The sequence below is a fragment of the Thunnus albacares genome, chromosome 1 (assembly GCF_914725855.1).
Source record: "Thunnus albacares chromosome 1, fThuAlb1.1, whole genome shotgun sequence".
In the NCBI taxonomy this organism is placed as follows: domain Eukaryota; kingdom Metazoa; phylum Chordata; class Actinopteri; order Scombriformes; family Scombridae; genus Thunnus; species Thunnus albacares.
In genome coordinates, this window is record NC_058106.1 from 23483243 (window position 1) to 23508606 (window position 25364).

The 25364-nt window shown below is 40.1% G+C and overlaps 1 protein-coding gene across 3 annotated transcripts in view; it reads right to left on the reverse strand.

The window, feature by feature from the left end:
• Positions 1 to 1809: 1809 nt before the first annotated feature.
• The window catches only part of LOC122981779 (synaptotagmin-7-like), a 38058-nt gene continuing 14503 nt past the window's right edge, over positions 1810 to 25364 (reverse strand). Inside the window, exons 1-7 of one of the 3 annotated variants that reach the window (XM_044350556.1) lie at positions 20005 to 20088; positions 14230 to 14350; positions 9280 to 9547; positions 8214 to 8383; positions 7773 to 7887; positions 7351 to 7550; positions 1810 to 5808 (exon numbers count right to left, since the gene is read on the reverse strand). In XM_044350556.1, coding sequence (XP_044206491.1) covers positions 5704 to 5808; positions 7351 to 7550; positions 7773 to 7887; positions 8214 to 8383; positions 9280 to 9547; positions 14230 to 14350; positions 20005 to 20006 — 981 coding nt within the window. In that variant the 5' untranslated portion in view covers positions 20007 to 20088 and the 3' untranslated portion in view covers positions 1810 to 5703. Of the gene's footprint in view, positions 5809 to 7350; positions 7551 to 7772; positions 7888 to 8213; positions 8384 to 9279; positions 9548 to 14229; positions 14351 to 19295; positions 19846 to 20004; positions 20089 to 25364 lie in introns of those variants that run through there. The other 2 variants (XM_044350548.1, XR_006403306.1) reach the window with 2 other exon arrangements.

Sequence of the window (25364 nt, forward strand, 5' to 3'; positions counted from 1 at the left end):
AGTGACTTATGAAAACTGAGGTGCAATTTGCTTGAAAAAACAAAGCTCACCTATTGCTACTACAATACCAAATTTAATGGATATGCCAGGTGAAAACCAAAGACTAGTCTGTGTGGTTATTATTCCAGCTTTTCTGAGACACAGCATCAGTGAAATCTTCTGTCAAGCCGAGTGCCCAATTAAACCACAGATATTTTTGCTCAGAGCCACGTAAACAAGGTTATATTTCTCTCCCTCTTTATCCTCCAACACTGGATCTGTGTGTATGTGTGTGTGTGTGTGTGTTGACTACGGGGAAAATTTCTTCCCTGGGTGTGTGTCATGTCGGTTCAGTGGAACCTTGTACTGAGAGCAGAAGGGAAATGCCCTCTGGCCGGGAAGATGTGCACAGAATCTCAAAACAGATGAAAAGCCTGCTTGTGTATGCTCATAGAATTATAATGTACATATGATCCCCACTGGAAAGTCAACATTACAAATATGAGACAAATACATATGTTGATGTGCATTTTTTTTTTTTTGCTCACCACTCACCACCAGAAAAATATGTTGAGGAATAATTTCAGTCTTCAATTTTTATGTTGTCTGCTTGCCCTAAAATAAACAGAGGTGATATCAGAAAGGTTCCCTTCTGTGTGTCCTTTCCCCTACTGCTGTCTGTCTCATAGTATATCTTCGTTCACAAAATAAACCAGTGCCCATTCAAATTTACAAATGTCCTGCACACTTTAACAGTAGTGAGATGAGAACCTTGCTGACTTTTGACAATTCCCCACCTTTAAGAAAAAGAAAAGATGCCACCTGTGGATGCCACGTGCACTGGGAGCAGAATTCACATCTTTATTGCTCTGAGGCTTGTTTAGAGTGTATATTCATCAGTTGCCCACGCACACCCACTGTGCCTATCTGTAGCCCAGCGCTCCTGTCATCCTCCACTGCTGCTTCCTGTGTCGTGACAGCTCTCTGTTTTATCCTCAGCTCTGCTGTCACCCTCTGCTCCCCTGGAATTTCAATCTCATGTTCTCGTTTCCTCTCCACCACCAGCACCACCACCACCAGCATCCCTGGCCTTCCATCTTGTCTTCCCATGTCTGCTTGAGAGTCGCGAGCACAGGAGCGCAAAGGGAAACTGCTCTCACTGGTAAGAAAGGAGGGCTTCCACTTTTAACTTTGGGGATGTAAGTGTTAGATAAGTGGGTAAATTAAACATACACCCCCTCTCAACACAGATTTTCTCTCAGATGTTATCTTATGTTGTAGACACAGTGAAATGTATTGTGTAGGACGCAGAGCAGGCAATTTCCTTAATTCTAGAGATCAGCACCAATTCTAAAGATCCATGTTAATTACCCTTAAAATCCAGGTCCTATTTCTGCCTGAGCTGGGAGAGAGAGGGAGATAGAGAGCAAAGATGGCTATTTATTTCCAGCAGTGTCTGTAATAAGTGTGGCTTTTTTCAGCTGGGCCATGTGTTGCAATTAAACTTCTACAAAAGAAGTTGATGATATCAACACCCCAAATCAAACTAAACTGGGATTGGCAGTTGAGTTAGCAGCAAGTCCCTGTGAAATTAGAGGAAAATTGCACCTAATGTCTCCCAGTTTACACAAGGAATTTCACAGTCAACAACAATTGTTGGGAGCTGGTTTGCATCATTGTTCCCTGCAGGACCACTGAATAAACCTTCATGTTGAAGTACATTTAAGACTTGAGGAAATAAGAAGAACAAGCTTCTAAAAAATTCATAACAATACCAGAAGTATCTTTGTTTTATATACACATTTATATTTTTATATACACTGTACAGATTTCAAAAAAATAAATGGTTGATATTTAACATTGTGCACCCCACAGATGTGTAACTACAAAGAGAAAAGGGAGTGAAACAGGGGGCTGAGTGATACCAAGGACAAACAGATATCAACAACCCCAGTAAATACTGATGATTTTTTTTTCTTTTTTTTTCATACAGGACACTTCACAATCATTTGTACAGTATATAAATTAAATGTTGCTGGTTAACCTCTCTTTGATACAAGCAGTCCCCAAAGAGAATGCCCAAAATCAGAAATGCGAGCTTGTCCAGTAAAATTTACCAGCATAATGGTATTTGGCCAGTGAAGAGTGTCACTATATTAGAAAGACGACTCTTGCTCGATTTCTTAAAACTAAAACATACCAAACCCTGACTGTTTTTTAACCGATATTTGGAATTGCATTGATTGTGATGACTTTCACGAAGCCTTTGGAATGTAATGCTTTCTCAGCAGCACTCATAATAATTCCTTGTTTATCACACAGGGCCATCAGGACAGACAAATGACTGTGTTCCTGGTTATTTTGGGATGCTCCGATGCTCTGCTCTGACCTGAGACGTAGCTAATGATGCAATGAGGTGATGATTATCTCCTGTCTCACCTTTTTTTTTCCTACCCCCCTCCCTGACACTTGGATTAGGGAGCGCATATGGTGAAGAGCAAGGCGTGGTGGGGTTTATAAGGCACACACAGAACACTTTGTGCCAGAAAGCATGTGTGCATGACGGTGGGGTTTTGGGGGAATGTCAGCTGCAATGTTAAGGAGCTTCATCATTTTATGGCCTTGACGAGTCAGAGCAGACCAGATAGGAAGGACAGATAGGACAAAGTGTTGGTAGCTGCTTCTGTCTAAACTCAAAATCAGTTGTATGGCGGTGAAAGAAAACAGGTTTTTATCTAGGGTTGCTGTAACGCTTATTTGTGATATTTTTCCTATGACCTTCACTCTCAGCTTATGTATAACAGATTGGCCTCCTCCCAAACTAAGATCCTTCTAAACCACAGGTGGAGAAAATAACCCTGCTATGAAGAGAGGTTTGTTCCAGCATTGTCATCAACAAGTGCAGTGATTCGTTAGAAGTGACAACTTTAAAAAAAAAAAAACATATTTCTTTTTACATCTGGATCATTTCATACAGAATAAAAACGGTAAACAATGTTGTTCTGTATTAAACTGGCAAAATAGAACTCAGTGCAGATATACACACAGAGGGATTCATGGTAAATACAATCACACAAACTAAAGTTCAAATATTGACCCTCACGCACAGTGCACACACACACAAACACACACACACACACACACACACACAGTAGATGTGAACAAACAGTGGAATGAAAAAAGACCTTTCGCCCTCAGATATTATTACTCTCATATGTTTCCTTTCATTCACTAAGCACATGTCCATTTGGGACTTGGGGGAGGTCACATTCAGGTTCTGCCTGGAGCAGTGAAGCAAACAACTGGAAGACTGACAGACTGACCTGCACTCAGTTTGACTCCCAAAACAAAACAAAATCTAAAAAAGTCTAATATTGTAAAAAGGGATAAAAGAAAATGTTGATAGTGTTTTTTAATCCTTATTCCAGGTTAGATGCACAGATTGTTGCAGCTCATAAGACACGTGGTAACATGGGTGACTGGGATAAATTGTTCTGATTGATACATTTTCTTAATCTTAATCTTAATGGATTTTTTGGTACGTGACCATCTGTACCCCTAAAAAAGTAATTTACTGCCTGCCCCCATAAAGGGTCAGTTCACCAGAATCACAAAAAACATGCACTGAATTTTATCCTTGACCTCAGAAACAGTTGTTTGACCAAAAACCTTAACTCAAAGTCCACTAATTAGCTTCTTCTAGAGATTTTCAACTCACGGTCTTCCTAAATGGATGGAGTTTGCTCAGTTGAACCTCCTGGAAAAAACTGTTTAATCCCAGACATGCACACAGTGGCACTGCATTAAAGTGCTTAAATTGTGGGGCGGCACTGAGCAGTCCTTGCTTCCAGCAATTTTTGTTTGGTCTTCCTTGGGATGGTGTAGCTTTTGGCCCCTCTACTGATAACATGGGCTTGGTGTGTTTCAGTGTCTTGCCACTGTGTGCATGTTGAGGGTTCAGCAGTCTGTTTATCACAGTGTGATCTTTGATTCAACTGACCAAACTCCATCCGCTGATGACAATTGTGAGATACTGTTGAAAGCTCCAGAAAAAGCTCGTAATGCAGATGGTTTCAACATTATAATCTGAGTATATCTGACACTGAGACCACTGCCACCAGTCAACTACGTGTATGTATTTCTCTGTAGTACCCAAAGCACTGAAAAGGGACTATTTTTTTCTAGTTCCAGAGAAAACCATTCACCATGAGGTTTGTGGATTATCCCGATTTACCAGGACATTGTTTCTGAGAAGACAAGCTGCTGCTGAGTTTTTCAAAAGCCATTTTATATGCAGTGAGCATCCACAACAAAATCCCATTCACCTCCATTTTACAGGGATGGCAGCAGACATTTCAGCCGCAGATACATCTAAAACTAACTGCACGGCTCAATACCACAAGGGATGAGTTGGAAAATACTATATGTGTGTCTGTGATTTAGGTGGACTCACCCTTTAACCATAGTGACCTCCCCAGGTCTCCAGCTATCTTCAACACCATGAATTCTAACAGTAACATATTTTCACCATTATTATCAGGGGCAATGCAGTTTCCAACAATATCTTTAATTAGCTGTGCAACTCCAAAATACTCACTCATACACACACACACACACACACACACACACACACACGCACACACATACACGCACACATACATTAACCTACACTTCCACACTTATGGAAGCTGGCTTTTTGCTTATTTTCTGTGTCTGGAAGAACAGGTTGATTCTCTAAGTTCTTTTGAAAACAAAAATATAACACATCAATCACTTAACTCTTTTTTCTGTCCATCAGGGCTTCTTTTCCAAGAAAATAGGAAAGTTGTTTTTTTTTTTACACTTGCCCTAAGGACTGGCGTTAAACGTTCAGTCATCGTATCCTTTTTTTTTTTTTGTTGTTGTTGAAGAACTTTATTTGGGGTTACAGCACATCACCCACAGCACGCACAGACGACAAAGGGTTCCAGCCAAGGGAGAATTATTACAGTGGTGCCAGAGAAAGAGAGAGTGAAAAAGATCAAACATGAGTTGAGTCCGATTCCATTTTAAATACAGCCTGTCCCGTTCTTTCATTGCCTGTGTTGGTTTTCCTGATTTTTCAGGCATTTTAAGGGGGAGGAATAGTGAAACAAACAGAAGAGGATTTAAACAAAGTGCCAGGACATTGACAGAAAGCGAGGAGCAGAGTGGAAGACTCCTCACTCCAACAACAGATACCATGGGTCAGTGAATGCAGCCCGTCTTGCCACCATAAAGGAACAAATGGTTGGAATATCAGTTTGATCCATTTTTGGTTGGTAGTTTGTATTCATGGGTGGCAAGAGGTACTGCTCTTAATACAGGGAATGGTTAACAAAGAAGAAGAAAGACTGAGGGGTATCTTGAAAAAAAAAACAAATCTCATAGAAAGACAGTACAAGGAGGAAGTGAGTGAAGACATCAAAGACCTTTTTCAAGTTCAGACAAAGGGATGAGGAAGGGGGGGGGGTGTCAAGTGGGAATCAGAACTTGACAAGGGTGAAATTTAAGGATGGTGTCACAAGGACTGAGGGCAAGGGATATCAAAGAGGCCTGAGAACAAAGAGATGACACACATTGTCTGCAGCCCATGACTGCAGTTAGTGAGCAGGAGATATGTGCTGAGGGCAGGGGTTGAGAGGCTGATGCTGAATTCGGGGGGGAGGGTGGGGGACACTGTAGGCAGGTTGGTCGCTGGGTCCCTCAAGCCTTGAGAGCGTGCCACTGGGCCACAGCGGCACGAGGATGACCCATCATGTCTTTCCAGTGTTTTACCTCTGCAGGGCCACTCTTCCATGACAGATATATCTGTGAGGAAGAGAGAGGATGTAACTCATGTACAGTATCTAGTGTCACACTAGAGTGAGATTGATGTTATTTGTAAAGAGCATTCCAAAAAAAGACAAAAAACTGTGGAGTATTAAGTAAAAAAAAAATCTCACTGTGAGTCTTAAATTGAGCCCTGCTTTCACCACTAAGCCTGCCACTCTAATCAGAATTTAAATCCAGGGCAAAAAAAGCACCATTAGAGAAAGAGATTTCACTTGCTGAAATGCTCAGAGAAAGGCTAATGCTGACACTAACAAAGATCAAACAAGGCGTCTTTGAGTAATACTTTATATAAGAAGAAACTCCTGAAGTGTACATGTCACCGGAAATACTGTTCCAGGTTTTTCTTCCAGACAGTTTTGAGTTATTCATGAGTGTGGTATAATAGGCAACATATTAATTCTACTGTGCGTAGGAAGATAATGTATATGGTTAGGATGCAGAACATATATGGTACCTGTAATTACTGTGGATGTGTATGACTGACAGAGCACTCAATAGTTCATCAAAGATGTTTGTTCCAGTGTTTAAAAGGAACACAGATATGATTGGAGGGTTAGGGTCCTTCATATATTTTAGACAGAAATTGTGACATTGTGTTTTTAAGAAACAATCTAATATGCTAATATTTAGTCTGGCACACAAAACTACACACTGGAAACTGAGCATTTTCTGTCAGTTAAAGAATTGATTAGAATTGATTAAAAAGTAAATTAATAACTCAAATATAATGAGGGGGCACTTACCAAATAAACCAACTTAACACTTTTTTGTACCAAATGGCACCATCCTTTCTATAAAATGTCCTAAAAATGAACCGTTATTAACTGGCAAATTACACAGAACATTTCCAGGAAATAAATATAAAATTCAGAGACCTGTAAAATTAAGCATTACGAAAAGGAATTAATCTTTGCTCAGGTTTAAATGGGGACATTCTTTCATTGTCTCTGAAAATAAGCAACTGCTTACAACTATCTAAACTCTGACTTTACTCTAATTAACTGTCTCAAAACTGTCTCTATTTTCCATAGAATTTGTACCAAATTATGTTTTTCTTTCCAGGAAAAAGTCTGGAAAACAATTGGGAAATGATTATGAAATGACAGACCTGTAAGCTAACTAACTGAAAAAATATATTAAATCTTCAATAAATCCTTTAAAAGATATGGAGCAGTCAATCCTCAGTGAAACAGTGTATTTTTCTTATCACATCAAGCAAGAATTCACAAATCATAATCGAAATGTTGAAACAGCAATTGGGCAATAATACAATGTGTGTAACATTTCAATCAAAAGGGATATTCTGGTTGAAGTTTGGTGAATTTGGACAAACTGACATGCGTCTGTATCAACCATCAACCTGATGATCAGCTGATGATTGGCATGAAATCTGCGTGTTCCAGCAGGGGTCAGTAGAGACTGAATAAGTGATCAGGTGGTGACGGTTCTGTCACAGAGTCAGAAAAACACAGAGGAAGAGAAGAAGAAGGGAGAAGCGAAGAAGAGAGAAGGAGATACCTTTCCAATGACATCATTGCGACTGAGCCTGTCCTTGTCCATGACAGTGATAATTATGGTGGTCTCCCTCAGCACGTGGGCAGGCACGTCAAAGGGGAAGGACTCGTTGAAAACAGGGTTCAGACAGCGCTTCATTACCACCGTCTTCTTCTTCTCCACACGCTTGTCCTTGTGCATCAACCACACCTTTACGTAGGGGTCTGAGAAGAGGGAGATGTGCCTGTTTGCATGCTGTTCACAATTTCTCATTCCCATTTACCTTCTTTATATTTAGTGTTAGTTTGCGTGTTATGATGGATTTGATGTAATTTTCTAGCAGTGGAAAAAAACAATTTTCTCTTTAGTCTTGATGTCATTCAAGTGCAAGCAACAATAATGTATAAAGGAAAAAAAGCATATAGGAGATGAAGGAACATCTATACCAGAAGTGCCTCCAATGTCCATGGCTTTGAGGTTGCGGGCTTTGATGATGCTCACAGTGATGGTGTTGGCTGTGGGGTTGTAGCACAGAGACACCAGCAGATCCCCTCGGCTCCCCTGGGGAAATCATACACAACAACAGCAAATTGTTTACTTTTTTCATCCGCCTTTTCAGATTGTTCTCCCTTATGTTGCTTACTGTGTATTTCTGTTTCTTTCTCTGGCTGCCTGTGTTCTCTCAGTCTACCTGTCACCCTCTCCATATTCCCCTCTATCTCCTCTTCCACCAGCACACTGCCACATCTCCCTCGGGACCGTCACGGCAGCCAGGAATGACATCACCCGTTACATTCTGTCCCGTCTTCTCTTTCCCCTCCTCCCTCTCTGTCCCTCTTCTTTCCTCTTTCCCTCCCTGCCTCTCCCTTTCTTCCCTCCTTACTCACGCTGCCATCGCTGCAAGGTTTCAGCTCCTTCCAGAAAGTCTGCATGTTGGCCAGGTCCAGTTTGTTGAGGGGGATGGAGACCTCTCCTATGGGATCATTCCTGCTGAAGCGGTCGTAATCGAGGACCTGCAGGTATAGAGTCCTCTGGACCACCTTTTCATAGGGGAACCCTAAAGTAGAAAACAGAAAACAGTCCCGATAAATCACAGTGATGTACAAAAAAGCAAAAAAATCATTTTTTAAACCCTAATGCTCTAATGCTTTGTCCTGGAGACACATCAACATACCTAACATTGTTTTATCACCTTGATACTTTGTGACTTTTCCAAATCTCATGAGAATTGCTTATGAATATGATTTTGAACGGATGACATGTTTCAGGTCTAGCAAGAAGTCAACCAGTCAAACATAAATAACACCACTACGGAGGACTGAACATTTCTTTGTCAGTGACAAACAAAAAGAATGTATTTGTTCATACATAGACCATACACCATATATATTTTTTTATTTTTATTAAAGCCCAGTTTTATGGCAAAGAGAAGGGTTACCACTTCATTACTTTTCTAGAGCTGCAACAATTAGTCAATTAATGAATTAGTCGATCAACAAAAAAATGCCCAAACTCTCTTGTCCCATGTTCTCAAATGTGAATATTTTCTGGTTTCTTTAGTCTTTTACAATAGTAAACTGAATATCTTTAGGCTGTGGACTGTTGGTCGTGACAAAACAAGACATTTTGGGTGGCATCTTGGGCTTTGGAAGACAATCATTGACATTTTTCAACATTTTATAGACCAAACAACTAATTGATTAATTGAGAAAATAATTGACAGATGAATCGATAATGAAAATATTTGTTAGTTGCAACCCTATACTCTTCTACCCACTGGCTTTTAATAAAGCTGATTTTGCAATTATTATTATTATACGTAGAAAAGTGGGGTCTATGAGACTTCAAACAATGAGGAAGTAAAGCCAATTTTAACAAAACGCAAAGGTTAAGAGTATCTGCCTGTGCTGTGAAAATTACAAAGTTCATGTTTCTGTTACTTGTCCATCAAACCTTCAAATAGGAAGGTCTCATTCCAGTGGGGATTGAGATTCTTCCTCTTCACTTTGGTCTCCAATTTGTGCTTCTTGTCAGGCAGCAGGTAGAGTTTGACAAACGGATCAGAGGTGCCAGAAAAGTCCTTGGCAGGCAATTCCTGGCCCTTGAGAATTTTGACGGTTAGGGTGGAGTCCTGGAAACTGTAGCCCACACTGAACTGAATGCGACCCAGCTTCTCGCACACTGGACCCTCGTGTTCATCTTCCTCCGAACCCGGAGACAACTGGGAGACAAAAGGGGAAGAGGAGACACAGTCGATTTTTCATTCCCTTCTTGATACTCGACACATGTTGATACATTGCGATGAAGGTATATACAGTGTTTATGGGTATAATATTGGTTTTATATTCTATTTTGAAACAAGATAAATGACTGTTTTCAGGAGCACCTTCATCTTTGGAGGGGGAAAAAAATCTTCTTACAATTAACACCTATCAAAGATAAATTATAAGCCAAGGTCAGATCATGTTTCACTTGATATTATCATATTCATATATCACATATATCATATTACTTTTTATTAAGGTTCACTACTTCATTATTTCATAATGAAGCGAGCCAGAAAAGATACACTCAGCTGCTAGTTTATGTTTGTTGTGCTTTTGAATCGAGAAGTGTTTATAATATTTAATCTACCTCTTTGATATAAATGTGGTGGGCAAAATATTGGAAAAAAACTCAGTATCATGCAATACAATGCAGCTACAGCACAAACCTATTGACAAAACAATCTCAACTCAAAAGAATTTGATTCAACATTATGGTCGAGTTTGACAATTCATTCTTGAAAACAACTCAAGGTCAACTTACTCATTTGTTCTTGAGCTTTTGATGGTATCACACGTCAATAGTCACTTAATATGCCAACTTTCACATCAACTTTAATGAAAAGTCCTGGAGCTGCTCAGAATGCTCCAGGGCAACTGTTGATGAGGACCATGTGATCTGGTCAAGAGCTCCAGAACAAGTGAGTATAAGGGCCTTGAATTGAGATTGTTTTGTCGATGGTTGTTTCCAAAAGCTAGGGTGAGCTGTAATGTTGGACTAAAAAGTTGTGGCATCACCTCTCTAAAACACTTTCAACAAAAACTGCACATTGTAACCTTCATGAAGGAAGGATCCATCGTTACATTATTGTATTAGACCACATTAGTTTTAGCTAGGTGTACCTAATGAACTGGCGTGTGTAAGGGTAGAGAAAATGTTGCATAACTATTATCAAACCACAGGGTCAAACTCAGACATATTCACAGCATGTTCACACACAGATTAAACACTTCCAGAGGAGCTGACAGGTGGTATCACACTTCATAGGAATACTGGACTCCAATCCACAGGGGGCACTACTTCTGCGCTTCAACATAAAAAAAGCTCCTAAATGGCAAACTAGCATAATGTTATGTCACATGGTCGGTGTCTGCTGAGCGATAAGGTCACAAAGTGTGCATGGCTGTGTGGAGATGAGAGGCAGATTATCTGTTGGCAGACAGACCCTCTGACTGATGGTGGCGTGACCTGGAGGGAGGGAGGAAAATCCAGTTTAAAACTGCTATCTTATGGGGGAAGAGCTGGAGGCATTACTCAAGGAGCAGTTCCAGAAATTTAACATCCAATTCTGTATTCCCCCACATATTTCTGATGATACTGCTCAGCCTCATTCTCCATGCTGAATATGATCACTTTTCATTATGCAGTCCTCCATCCAACAGATGGCCTAAATTGCTTTTCCCCATTTTCTGCTATTTCTCTCTTTTTCCCAGCGTCACCCCTTCTCATTCAATTCTTAAAATCTCCTCTTCTTCAGTTTTAATATTCTATTTTGAGTATGTGTTTAGCATTTGTGTATATGTTTTCATGTCTGTTCCTTTTTCTTGGTGGCCATAACAAACATGAGGGATGGGTGGGAGTGGGTGGGAATGAGTGGGATCTAAATTGCTCAACTACAGACATTTTATATTCTCCGTATGTCAAATTGTACTGCCTTGCCTGTCAAAAAAGAAAAAAAGAATTCTAAGAAAAACTCTTCTTTTTTTCTGGAACCCAGAAAACCCACGTGCAGTGGATGCTAAATCTATTGTTGCACAAAAGTAAATAGGAAGGGGGAAAAAAGGATAAGTCTTGTGATATTCTACTCTTTTTTAGGGTCAACAAATAACATGAAAAGACCAAAACCAAAATTAAATTCATCTTTCTAACAAGTATTTCCTGAGCCGGTGCCGTAGACTTCAGTGAGCCACACCATGCGCTGCGTGACATGTTGTTGCTTCTTTACAAGAAACATTGGCAATGTAGTTTATTCTGAGTGGATCCCATATGAAATCTCCTTCTGCTGTAAATACTTGCTAGTACACCAGATCTGCAGCTGAAAATAGTCCTCAACAAATGCACAATTTACTCCTGTTTGAGTAAGAGTTTAATAAAAGCTACAGTACCCAGCTGCCTTGGGAAATCATTCATCCTTTGTAAAAAATGAAAATATATATTCATGAACTGTTTTCAGATTTATATCTACAGACGGTATTAATGGGCTTGGGGCTGTAAGCCACAGGCTGGGGAAGTCAAAAACTAATGAGAGATGGACGTAATATGTTGCTGGTTTTGGTCTTCTCAAAAAATAGTGTATTACTAGCCTTATCCTTACAACAGATAAAGGACATATAAACCTCTGCAAATGTGTGGAAGTGTGATGACACCGAGGCAAAGACACGTTCACACCGCACAATCCATGGCTCTGTGAGCATCACACAAAATGAAAGCAGTGTCAAAGTATATCCCGATAAGAACCATGTGAAGCTGACAGGACCTCCACCCACCATCCTCCAACCTCTATCACCTGAGCCGCTTGAGAGGGTTGGATGTATATGTACTCTGAAGTTGATGCCATTTCACAGCTTTCTTTTTTTTAAATACAGTCTATAAAATAAAGTCTGTACATTACCAATTGCCTCTCTTACAGCAGCAGAAGTGGCTCAAAAGTGTAGGATGGGTATTTTCAGCATGAAAGGAGGGTTGTGTAATATATAGACGCCTTTGGCAAAACTGCCCAGAATGAGTATTATCATTAAGCAGCACCACTGTGAATTCCTCAGACACACCATGAAACCCACATAATTACACACTGCTACCCATCTCTGCCATATTCTTGCAGCACCCACAGCACTGCATGTTCTTTCACAGCTAATTACCGAACCGCACTGAATAAGACACACTCCCAGTGTCTCACTTCAGAGTGATGATTACTGTATGTTTCAGATAGCTGACATACTGTATAACCATAACTAACTGCGATGCTCTACAGGTGGGTGAGCTGAGTGGGATGAGGGGAGTACTTTTTAAGTGATGAAAAACTTGGGAGGAGGAAACACTTCTCATAGGACTAAGCAAGTGTGTAGGATTCATTTTCTCACTGTCTTTTTCAAAACTAAGACAGTATGTATTATTTACAGTAAGTTGAAGGACAAAGATGCATCTTATGCAAAATGACTGAATGATGGATAATAGACAGTTTCATAAATAATTCTACTGCCTATGTTTTATCTTCCAAATAAAATAGGTTTAGCTAAACTGACGGTTTGTTTAAAACCTGCATGACAGTCAGACTGCTTGTGTTTCCCGCCCCAACTGAATGTATCTGTGCTCTATCTCAGCTATTAATTTGGTATGTACAATGTTATTTCTACTGATAGGAGTAATACTACAAAAATAAGACTCATGTTGTAAGAAACTGGAATTATCATTTAACACCGAACTCTAACTCAATAACAAATGCTGCTATAAAGGTGAGTTGTGTCAGCTAAAGTACCAGTTATGATATGTCAGGTTAGTTTTAAAAGCAACCCTAACTGAACTCCAAAGAAGCCAAATCACCAGAGCACAAACTTTATATTAATTTGACAAAACAATCTCCCCCCAAGATCCAATTAATCAAAGATTTATACAGTCTTCATCAGCAGACGAAGTTTCAATTTTTAATGAGATTTAAAATGTCAAGCTCAACTTTTAAGCCAACATGGACCTGAAGTCCTGAAGCTGCTCAGAATGATGTAAGTTTTGAACATCTACAGTTCAGTCAGAGACACAGGAATTGATCATATACAGCAAATAATTACACAGTTGATGGAAAAGGCTTTCCTTCTTAGGGGAGCTTTCCAAGCATCTGAGCAACAACAAGAACAGAATCTGCATACATGAACATAAAACTTAGTTAAATCAACAATACCAAAAAGTAGCACATATGGTGTATCTGGAGGTGTTGGGGTTGTGAGGGAGCTGCATCAGCAAACAGCGTTAGCATGTGTGTTTCAGCGGAGTGACATTGAGAAAGGTTTGGTTATAATGGCAGAACTGTACATCTGCATGAATATGACTGGATGTTCCTAGTCAGCTGGTAGCCATACAGCTCTGAATGAGCCACTCATTGTGAACCATGACTGAATCAGCTGATATCAGTCAACCAATACAAAAAAATAATAAAAATAAAAAACACAGACATGATGAACATATACAGTCTATATGAGGCTGATAAGTATTGCTAATTATTGTGTAAGCAAATATAACTCGCCTTTATGACAGTGTGTATAATGGTGATTAATTACTAATGAGCCCTATTTTGAGGTTTTTACATTATTTCGTCTAACTCCCTCTTGGCTCATTTCCAACTTGCTTGTTTCAAGGCCTGCATGTAACTTTCATCTCAGATTAGGAAAGATGACCTGGAGGCGCCATTCACGTCTCTTAGCCATGTCATTTATTATGATTTAAAAGGCTTTGCTGACAGCAGTCATCTTCCTCTTAATATAGATGAGTTCAGCAGTGTAGAAAACAGATGAAATGACAACAATGAATGAGTATCAATAAATGTGGCTCATGGGACTGCAGATATATGGTGTTGATATTGTGTGTTACCATGAGCATGTCACTGGTGACTGAGTTGGCCAAGTCAGAAGATGAGTTGGCATCATGGCGGCGTCCGGTCTCATCTGGAGTGTGACCTCTGGGGCTGCTGCCTGGTTTGTTACCTGGGGTCCTGTTAAAATGGACATAACACACAAACATACTCATTTACAACATTAATGTACATTAGATTGCAAAGAAAAACATATTTTTGTGCTTTTTTGGTTTGGGGCTGTTTTCCATGGTTTGGGCTAGGCCAATAAGTTCTACTGAAGAAAGTTCTTGATACTACAACATACAATAATATTTTGGACAATAGTTTGTGACAACTTTGTGGCAATAGTTTGTGGAGGGGCCTCTTCAGTTTCAACTTGACAATGCAATTGTGCACAAAGTATGGTTCATTAAGATCTTTTCAGTGTTCGATGTAGAAGGATTTGACTGGCCTGCATAGAGCCCTAACCTCAACCCCTTTCTAACATCTTTGGAATGAGTAAGAGCAGCAACTGTGAGTCAGATCTTTTTGTCCAACATCTGTGCAGACCTCACTGATGCTCTTGTGGCTAAATGGGGGCAAAAGCTTGCAGCCATATTCCAAAATCTTGTAAAAAGCCTTCAGAAGATTGAAGGGTGTCTTAGACACATCACACACTACAGGATATTATTAAGATTATCGTGCCAGAGGTAGCCATGCACCACCTCATGTAATCTCACATGATCTCATGGGGAAGCAGATGTAAACAAAATTTTGACTGAGATGATGCAACAACTTGCTTTAGTAAAGCTCTTCTTTTTGTCCATATGCAGTACTCGAAGTGGGCCAGTACTCGGCACCGGTATCAGCACTGCTAGTATTTACTCTTTGGAGTACCGTGGCTTCTTCTTGGGCACCGGCATTTCTCACAAGCTGCTGGTACTCTCTCTCTTCTGTTTCTGTCTCTGTTGTGTGTGTCCCAGCTGTGGTGAAACTACCATATATGCAGTTAATGCAGCTGCACTGAGGCCTGCAACCCCTCTTTATCTCACCACTATTGTATCAAAAGATCTCAAACATCTTGAGCACTGAATCTACAGTATAGACGTAGCAAGTGAAATTTAAATGTGAAAAGTGTGCCTGCATGGAACTCTGGGTAATTATGGACATGTATATTACTGCATACCAAAATCAACATAGCAAGTAAGTTAAGTGAGAAATGAGCAATGAAGTACAAACACAAAAGCAGGTTTCAGTGGTGAAAATTGAAAGAAAAAGCAAAGGTTCCAAAAATAGGCAGTTTCTTTAAAAAGAAAGACGAGATAGCAAGCACTTGTTGTTCCACTGGGCAAGAGCTGAAAAAGACACCTGCTTATACTAGCACTGGTGCACACCATCCACAGCAAAAAGCCCAGAGATTGCACCTATGATGTAAGTAGAACTTATTAGTTATTTGACTAATAAATCAACCTACACACTTGTGTTTTGTGTTTATAAAGAGACAATGACAATGGTTGCAGATTTCAAATTTTATTGAAACTATAAACCATAAAACCATGGTTTCTGCAGTGCAAAATTAATATTACAAACTACATACTAATCAACTAATCAAACTATTAAAAGCTGGATTCAAATACAATTCATTATAAACTCAAAATATTACAGACTAAAAAGAAATGCAAAGAAATGTAGATAAACATAATATGCTTACATTCATGGCAGGAAGGTTGGAAGGAGAACAGAGAGATCTACAATTCTGAGTAAAGGCCTTATATAGTGGCATGAAGCACACTTATCTACAATTGGCCATCAAGCAGGGGAATGAATAAGTTCAATTTGTGGTGAGTTTTCTTTCCACCAGGGGCTCCCATTTGGACAGCATGAAAGAATTCACAACAGCTGCCCCGACAGGAGCCCAGCTGCTGTGACTGGGAACAGAATTCCTTTAATGCTGTCAAGGTGGCGGTGAGAGTAACATGATGAGACGTGCAACTGGTCTGGTGTAGATCCGGTCCTGAATCAGGATATTCACTGATCTGACCAGTCCATCTGGACTGGGATGGATATTTACTATCTTGCCAATGGGCCACTAGGCTTGGGGCAGTTGACGATCCATTACAAAAACTATTATGTCCTCTTCCAGGTAATCTGTAGCAGTTAGCCATTTGTTCCATGATTGCAAAGTAGGAAGGTAGTCATGAATAAAATGTGACCAGAACTGATCTGCTAGGATTTGTCTCTGGCACCAGCAGTGTTGCCCCATGGGCTCAAGAGTGTTAAGTTACATGAGGTAATGTGGAATCATGCCATCTCATGAGTAGCATGTTGGGAGTAACTGGGTCCAGGTTAACCACATCTGAGGAGGTATATCCCAAAGGTTTGGAATTAAGGATTCCTTCAACCTCTATCAGCACAGTGCTAAGTATGTCCTCAGACACTGGTTGGTGAACAACTGCGACTTGAAGTGCATTTTTCACTGATCAAATCTCTCTCTCCCATATACCTCCAAAGTGGGGGGAGCTTGAAGGACTCAACTTAAAAGTGAGTTGATAGGCACAAAGTTTCTTCTGCAGTTCTGGTTCCATTGCCTGAAATGCTTCTTGAAGCTCTCTCAGCACCACAGAAATTTGTGCCCCTGTCAGAATGCAGCTCCATAGATTTACCTTGGTGGGAAATGAACCTCCTGAGAGCAGGAAGAAATGCATCAGAATCCAGAGAGTTGTTGAGTTCAAGATGCACCGCCTTTTCGACTATGAGAAGGCCGAGTCAGTCCAAAGCACTCCTGTGGCAAGGAATGGAGGGCTTAATAGCCTAAGTCAGGCAGATGGAAGGTTGGCCATAAGGGAGACTTTAGGCTTTGCTTGCCACTGATGGCAAGTGGTGCAGAATGATTGATGGTGTTTTATTGCCTCCCTCCCATGAGGAATCCAGTAGTGAAAGTTTTAGAATACAAATAGTGCCAATGGCATCTAAGAGTACGAATGGTTTTAAACATATGCTTAAATCGGTGTTACCAATCAAGCATATCTCTAGGTGTCCATGGAAAAAAATTCTTGCCTGTAAGGGGTCCCTGACCCCAAAAAGTTTGAGAACCCCTGATATAGGGTGTAAGGAACCCTAAGGGGTCATATTGTTAAGAAGGCACTTGAGAGATCCTTCTCATGGTCACTGGGGACTGTTGCAGGGGCTTGTGTGGAAAGTTCAAGACAACAGGGGACCAGTTCTACTTCAGGCCTAAGGTGGATTCTACTGGCCTCTGTTCTATACTGCTTAGTTTGGACATGGTAGCATCCACTGGAGCCTTCAGTTTGGGAGCATCATGAATCCAGAGGAGGGGAATTGCATAGCGCTCAATTACATCAATAGTGACCCTTTCTGTTCAGTCCTCCAACATTTTAATGGCCTATTTGTCTCATTGGGACCAAGTAATGTGTTTCTCACTGTGGAGGGGGTAGTACATCCAGTTTCCATAGGTTTTCAACATGACTAAGCAAGGAATCAGATGGACTAGTGGAAGCAGTGAACACACATTGGTGCGCTGGAGGACAACTTTCTTTGAAACTCTTGTGACCTTGGAGGGTCCAACCCAGCTAAGTGTGCACAGCAATGTCCTTTATATATGGGTAGTGGTGCTTAAGAGACTGAACTGGGTATGTCTGTTCAATGAGATCAATCTCTTTTGCAGTGAAAGCCTGTCGAATGGGTATCTGGCTGTGGGTGCTGAGATGGGAGAGATCTCAAACTGAACGCTTTTCCCTTAAATGTGGGTGAGTACAGAACAGATGTTGTGGAGAACAACTATTTCCTTCTCTCCCTTCTGACATCTGCCTGACTCTTATTCTTGGTAGTTCTGGGTGGTTTATTGCTTGGCTGCTCCTGCTGATACCATTGGACAAGTTGGTTTGAAAAAGCCTCTGCTGAACCTTTGATTGTAACCATCCAGCCAAGTCTCTTAGAATGTATGGGTTCAATGTAGCTACAGTGACTTTGCCTTGTCAGTTTGGCCCTCTAGCAATACCAGTATACTCACTAGCAGGTGAACCCACAAGGAAAAGCTCTGAAACCCTTGTGAGTCACAAATTTTGATGTCAGATGCTGTAAGTATTGCCACTATCTCACTCTGAGCTAACTGGTGGGGCTGACTGTACTGCAAATGGAGGGCCCACACTGTAGCAGTATAAGGCTATAGATGATGACAGCAAGGCTGAGCAATCATCTGAGCTTCAGGCAACTTAAGATGCTCAAGGAGAACATGATATTTATATTTCTCGCTCAGCTGAACATAAGGGTTCAGAAGATTGTCTAGGGCCAGCTCCAGGTTGGCAAAAATCTCTCTCACTATCCTTAGTGAAGTCTGGTATGGTAGGCTTAGGAACTTCGTACAGTGATGGCTCATTTGGAACTGTGCTAGCTGAAGCCGTGGCGGTAAGATGAGCCATTTCTAAAAAGGTGGTGGTAACTGTACCTTAGCTACCTGTTGTGATGTAAGTGGCTGTGATTGAGCACCAGCGCAGAGAAGAAACTGTGGATGATGGGAGCGGATAGGAACAATACATTGATTTCCTGGAGCTAGTGGATGGAAAGAACAAATGGGATGGCTTGCGGCAGGCATGGCATCACGTGCAGGGGGAACAATAAAAGATTGAGGACTTTTCTGGTTGGATGACAGAAGAAGCTATGAGCAAATAGGGCATAAAGAGGATGGAATAGGTCATGAACGTACCACATGAATTAGTGAGCCTATTACCTGATACTGTACTGGTAAACGCTGATGAGAGGGAACATGAGTGGTACGCTTGGGAACGAATCTAGGCTGTAAAGTGGGTTGTGTGTTCAAGCCTTGAAAGGTTGGGGGAGGCTTATACGAAGGTGCGGATTGAAGTGAAGAAGATACAGGTATCTTGACAGTACTGAGAGGAAGGTTATAGAGCTTATGAACAATGAAGTTCTCCTCTGCTGAATTGATATGCTCATTCAGAGATATAAGTTGCTAAATATCTCTCAGCCTGGTTTAAGGTCTGACCAAAGGTTCTGATGCATGGTCAGATTTCAGATGAGGTGTGGATGTTCCCACAAGATGTGTATGAGGCCTTATTCTGTCAAGTTGAGCTTCCCCATACACATTATGCTTTGTTTTTTCCATGAAGAAAGATAGACTGATTAGAATCAGAATCATTGTTAGGATCATTAAAGGGGTGCTTCCTGGTACATGGGCTCATTTATGTCTTCCTCCAGTTGATCCAACACCCTCAGCCTCTCTTAGTTCATCATTAAGTTTCAGTAGTTCATGAATCAGTATTCTCTGATTAAAAGCAGAAGACTGAAGAACAGAATTAGCATTGTGTGCATCTATTAGAGGATGAAGTTTAGGCACTGCAGGATTATTGATCACTTCAAGACTGCTGGGAAAGTGATGATCACAGGAAGGTGCTCCCTCTTGTGCCTCAAGTTGTTGATCATCTCGAATTTGGGGTTGATCTGTGCTCTGCCTCATAAGCAGCAGTTCTTGTCTTTTCCTGCCACGATTCTCAAACTCCTCCATTCTGCTTTAATGAGATCCATTTCATTAGTTTCCTCCATTTCATTTTCTTCAGTGATTCCACCATATTTGACAAGGACTCTTTATCCATGTGTCCATCCAAAAACCATGGTTTCTGCAGTGCAAACAATACATAATCCAAAATTAATAATACAAACTAAATACTAATCAAACAATTACCAGCTAGACTAAATTGCAATTCATAATGAACTCAAAATATTAAAACAGACTAAAAGGAAATGCAAATAAATACAGATAAACAAAACATGCTTACATTCTCAGGAACAGGTAGGGAGGTTGGATGGAGAGCAAAGAGATCTGCAGTTCTGAGTGAGGGCCTTATATTGTGGCTCGAAATACACCTGTCTGCAATTGGCCATCAAGCAGGGGAATGATTGGGGTCAATTGTAGTGAGCATTCTGTCCACCAGGGGTTGCTATTTAGATGGCATGAAATAATTCACAACAACAACTGACTGATTATCTTGGAAACAAAAAGAGAAAAAAAAACAACCTAAAATTAGTGAAGAGAAAAAATTGCCCCTGGCTCATATTATGTAACAATTTGGTAAATGGGCACGATACAAAGATCTGATACCAGTCTAGGCATATTGACAAATAAGACTAATGAGCACTTATCGCAGTGTGAGAGAAGGCCCAGGGAGAAAAGGCAGAGAGAGTCAGAGAGATGGAAAGAGAGTGAGTGAGTGAGCAGGTGAGCTGTAAAACACAAAAGTAACAGAAGACATGATATTAGAAGAAGGCATTGTGGGAAAGATGATCCGAGAAGGAAAGATAAAGTTGAAGACTTATCTGTGCACAGAGGATGAGAAGGAGTGAAGGAGAGGATTTGTGTTTGTTAAGACTCTGAGGATTAATCAAATGAACAAAGTGAGGTTACTGACTCAAATTAATGTGAGACCAAGACATTGCCAAACACACAATAACACACACATTAACTGAGAGAAAAATTGAGGAGAGAAGGGAAACGGGATGAAAAAAAACGAAACAGACCTGATGTTTTTGGATAAAGAGTGAGATGCTCTAAAGCAGAGAAAGGAAGTAAAGTGATGTTATATGGGCAAGCAAAACAGAAGGAGGCTGGAGAGGGACAGGGGTTGTATAGCAAAGAGACAAGTAAAGGGAGAGCGTGAGTGAACAAGAGACAACACAGAGGGGAGGAGAAAAGGATACAGTGTGGAAGAGAAAGAATTGATTTGTCACTCTGCATTTATTTCCTGTGATCCGCGGGTCAGAGCACCAACAATGCGGCACAGAGTGAATTCAAAATGTAATGGCTTCTGTTTCAATGACTTGCCAAATATATCTTACTGCTGCATGTATTTGCTAATAAAACACATCTGAAACGTAACCACATCGTTTCTCCAACATTTCAATTACAGACTCAAATATCAACCCCTCACACATCAGGGAACAATGTGTTATCTTGAAATAATCACATAACACATGGCAGTCACACAAATAACACCTGGCAGTCTCACTGTGCCACTGGCTTGACTCCCACCTGCACTGTGGTAATCTGTGTTCAAGGATGATACTCACTGTTTTTCTTATTTTAGCTGTGTACACCTTACATTACAACCGATCCTTTTATAAAGCACAGCAGTACATTTTAGATCACTTGATGATAAATAATTGAGTTAAGTGTCTTACATACTGTACTGTATTATTGTATGGGGTTGTGAATTGAATTATTGTTATGATTCTGTTTCTTTTTTGTGGGAAGAATTACATACGTTAATACTTTGTTTAATTAGTTTGCAACAATTTTGTCTATCTCTCTGTGCATGTGCTCTCAGTTATAAGCCACTTTTCTAAAAGAGCAAAAACAAAGAGCATCGAGGCTAAGATGATTTTAGCTCATAGATTTATGGGACTAAGATCATCTTAATCCCAGCTAAAATAAGAGTGCAACAATATAACATGCAACATACTGTACACCAGAGTGGAAAAATAGACAGATTACAGTATTTCCAAATATTCTTTGCTAAAATAATGTCAGAGAGATTCACTTTTCTGGACGGAAATTGAAGACTGATAGATATGGAGAATGTCTAATAAACCACCATAACCAGATGATCTGATCTCCACCCTTCCTCTGTCAACACAAACAAGATAATCACTTTATAATTTAATAAGTCAAAATGTTCCATCTTACTGGCATCCTAAAGGGTTTTGGCTTAGTTTTGATTTCCCCCCTGTAGGGTGCACTACTTTTAGAAATTAAATCTTTTGCACTCGTAAAAATTATATGGGCCACTTCAACTGAAGAGAACTTAATATCAAATTAATCAGTTTCATAACCAGAAGTTGTGAACTCTTGATACAGGGACCTCTAATCTCTGCTTTAAAGGAATACACAAAGACAATGACATGGCAATAAATCAGGATATTTATTTATAATACTACAGATACAAGTACTAAACACTACAACTACAACATTTTACAGACAGAGGGTTATGGCTGGTGAATGATTCGAATGAAAGATGCAGGGTTAGCTATTGTGTAGTTGGTATGAGAGACCTGATAGACAGCTGAGATGACTGTTACCTGAGAGGCAGTGAGTCAAATCAATGGTACAACAGCTTAGTTCTGAATTACCAATTGAAGTTACAATTTATGAAATCACCAGGGTTTAAGCAAGCTGATGAAGGTTTTGTAGAAATACTTGCTTGCTCCCTGGGGTGGCTTCATGCAGGGAATAGAGCTGGGGTGAGGAGCTGGAGACTAGATCTTGAAATGATGAATAAATTGGCTGGTCCGGATTTGGAAAGTTCCCGATAGAAGAGAGCTCCTGGTTTATGCTCTCCTAGTCTTGATCCTTAACTCATGACACTAGATTTCGAAGTTTCACCTCCTATTTTTCTGGATCACATCTTCACATGTGCAAAAAACAACCATTCCTCCGGCATGGCAAAAAGCGAGAAGACAAAGATAAAAGCAAGAAAAAGGGCAAAAAGCATGATTTCTCAGATAAGGGATTATTTTAAAGTCTCGGTTTGCTCGCCAAGATGATGTATCCTATCACAGGGACTGCAGAATTCTGGGAGGGGGGGGCAAAGACAGTCCCCTCCTGTCCATGGACAGACGGGTTCAACTCCTGAATGCTGTTACTCTTTTATTCAAAATTGTTAGTTTTATAACAATTGCATGATTTCTAATTGTGCATTTTTGATAGTAGCTTTATCGTTTTGAGATTGAAACAAGCAGAATGGCACTAGACATGTGTTAGTGTTATCAAAGATGATAGAATTATGTTAGTGGTACACTTTCTAGCTTAAAGGCAGTGGAATAAAAGTCTAACTAAAGCAAACACCTATTTTTATATACACACACATACTAATACACTATATTAATTGTCCTTAAGACAAAATCTAAACTACATTTTAGAGTTCATGCTCTTATGCTGGTTTGCCTAGTGATCACTTCTTCGGTTGGTCCTGAAAATCAGAGTTCACAGTAGGATTAAAGTTGATGCCAGCTCATCTCTGTGGGTGACTGGCTCTTAGAGGTGAGTTATGATAGCCAATGGTGGGGATGTTTATCCAAATTTTGCTAACAGCTCACACTGGGGTGTGAATTGTTCTTTCCATGTTGCTGGATCTTGGAGATCTTGAAGTGTCAAAGGTGGTTTGGGTCAGTCATCTGTTAGTGGCCATGTAGGAGAAAAGGGGTCTTCTTATCTTGATTGCTGCTGTTTGCAGGATGTTGTAAATCTCATTGGTGTCTTATTGGCCAGCTTTCCTAGGGCGCTGAAGAAAGGGCTGGTCCTGTCTGTCTGAAGGTTTGTATCATCTGCATACGAAACATGAGGGGACTTTTCCCTACACCCCTATCCAGCCAGTATGTTCCATTATATTCACTACAAAATGAAAATTCCTGCTTGTTTTCATTACAGAGTGGTTTTAAAACTGCTGGTTTTGGTACCTGCTAAAATCTCAGCGGCTCTCTTAGTGCATGAATGTATTAAATTCACTTTGTCCTTTACGCATGGTTTACATATGGTTATGTCTGGTTGTTTACTTTCCTGGTAGATTTCATGGCGACACACTGTAGCTTGTGACATACCACCATGTGAAGTTTAAAATCTGCCTCTGGTCAAAAAATGTGTTTTTCTTCTTGTTCCTTCAGTTGGATGTTTGACACTTTTCACATTCATCTGTTGAAAGTGAGACGTTTCTCTGTACTCACAAGATCTGAGTTTAAGACTTGTACCTACAATAATGTTTTGTGACATCACAGCTAGTTTGGCGCCGCAGTTCAGTATACAACTTACACAAGTGTGATGTGGAAACTTGAAGCCTCCAGTGCACATACACTGAGAATGGACTTTACAGTGAAGTAGGAGACATCTTGTATCCGGCAGTTAAACTTTTTAGAGGATTTTTAGGAATGCAGTTTTTTTATGTGGAAAAAACATTATCAGATGCAATTTATTTTTTCCAAGCAGAGTACTTTTATGTCTTAAAACATGTCTGGAAGCAGTCTCTAAAAATTTAATTTTCTTGTGAGCTATGAGGATAAATTGTTTCAAATGTAGCCCTCTAACAATGAATTCTCAACAAGTACTGAAACTTTAAATAATCTATTTCCCTTCAAAACCGTTCAGTTGTTGCTCAGCTGCAGGGATGAATCTTAAGAAGTGTTCGCCACTTTGGCTACTGAACACATAATATATGCCTGTCAACGGTGTCTCTACCAAAAGAGTCTATAAATGCTTACTTGTAGGAGTGGTAAGCTCAATGACAGCCCACTGAACCCTACTAAATCAACACCTACTACACAAGACAGAGTCCACATGAATCTTGAACAATCAGCCTTACATAAACACAGCCAGGCATTTTCTTCATTATTTACAATGGGGATCTGCATTTCATACTGTGCTACACTTGTCCATAAATCATCTTAGCCATGCAAAGCACATGCAATACCTTAAACAGTGCATATAGAAGTGTTGTAGTTTATGTGAGCTCGCATATATTACGCATGTGTTTTTCTAAACAAATCTACTGCTCTATCTTCTTCAGCCTAATGGAGTACTGAGCCAACCAGAAAGACTGACTGTATTTGTAATATCTGCATGAATGTGTTGCTGCGTTAAGTCAAGGACTGTCAGTTGCTCCAGTAAAATAAAAACAAGAGGAAAAAAGTTGGTTAGACGATTAATTGACAGAGCAAATACTTCAAATATTTTCTGTAACATGAGACAAAAAATTAGGAGTTGATTGGACAGGTAAACGCAGGGATAACTGACTGAAGTGTGTCAGAGAGAGGATGATTTGCATCTAAACATGCCAGGTCTAACTAGGTCTGAGGATGACGTGTCAAAAAATGAAAAATGAAAGCAAGAGTGAGGTTTTATTAATGGGAAGCAAAGCAAAGTAGTACCCTCACTTCATCTTGATGACCTTATTTATCAACTAAAACATAGCATTGATTACACTGTCACTTTCTATTTACAACATGTGTACATTTTATTGACTAGTTTAGTTGACTAGTATGAACTGACAGAGGATGTAACCACAAATACCAAGTACCTGAATAAAACCAAAAAAAATTTATTGTAATGTGAAAATATGTCCTGTTCATTGTGTCTAACAGTGATAAAATGCAT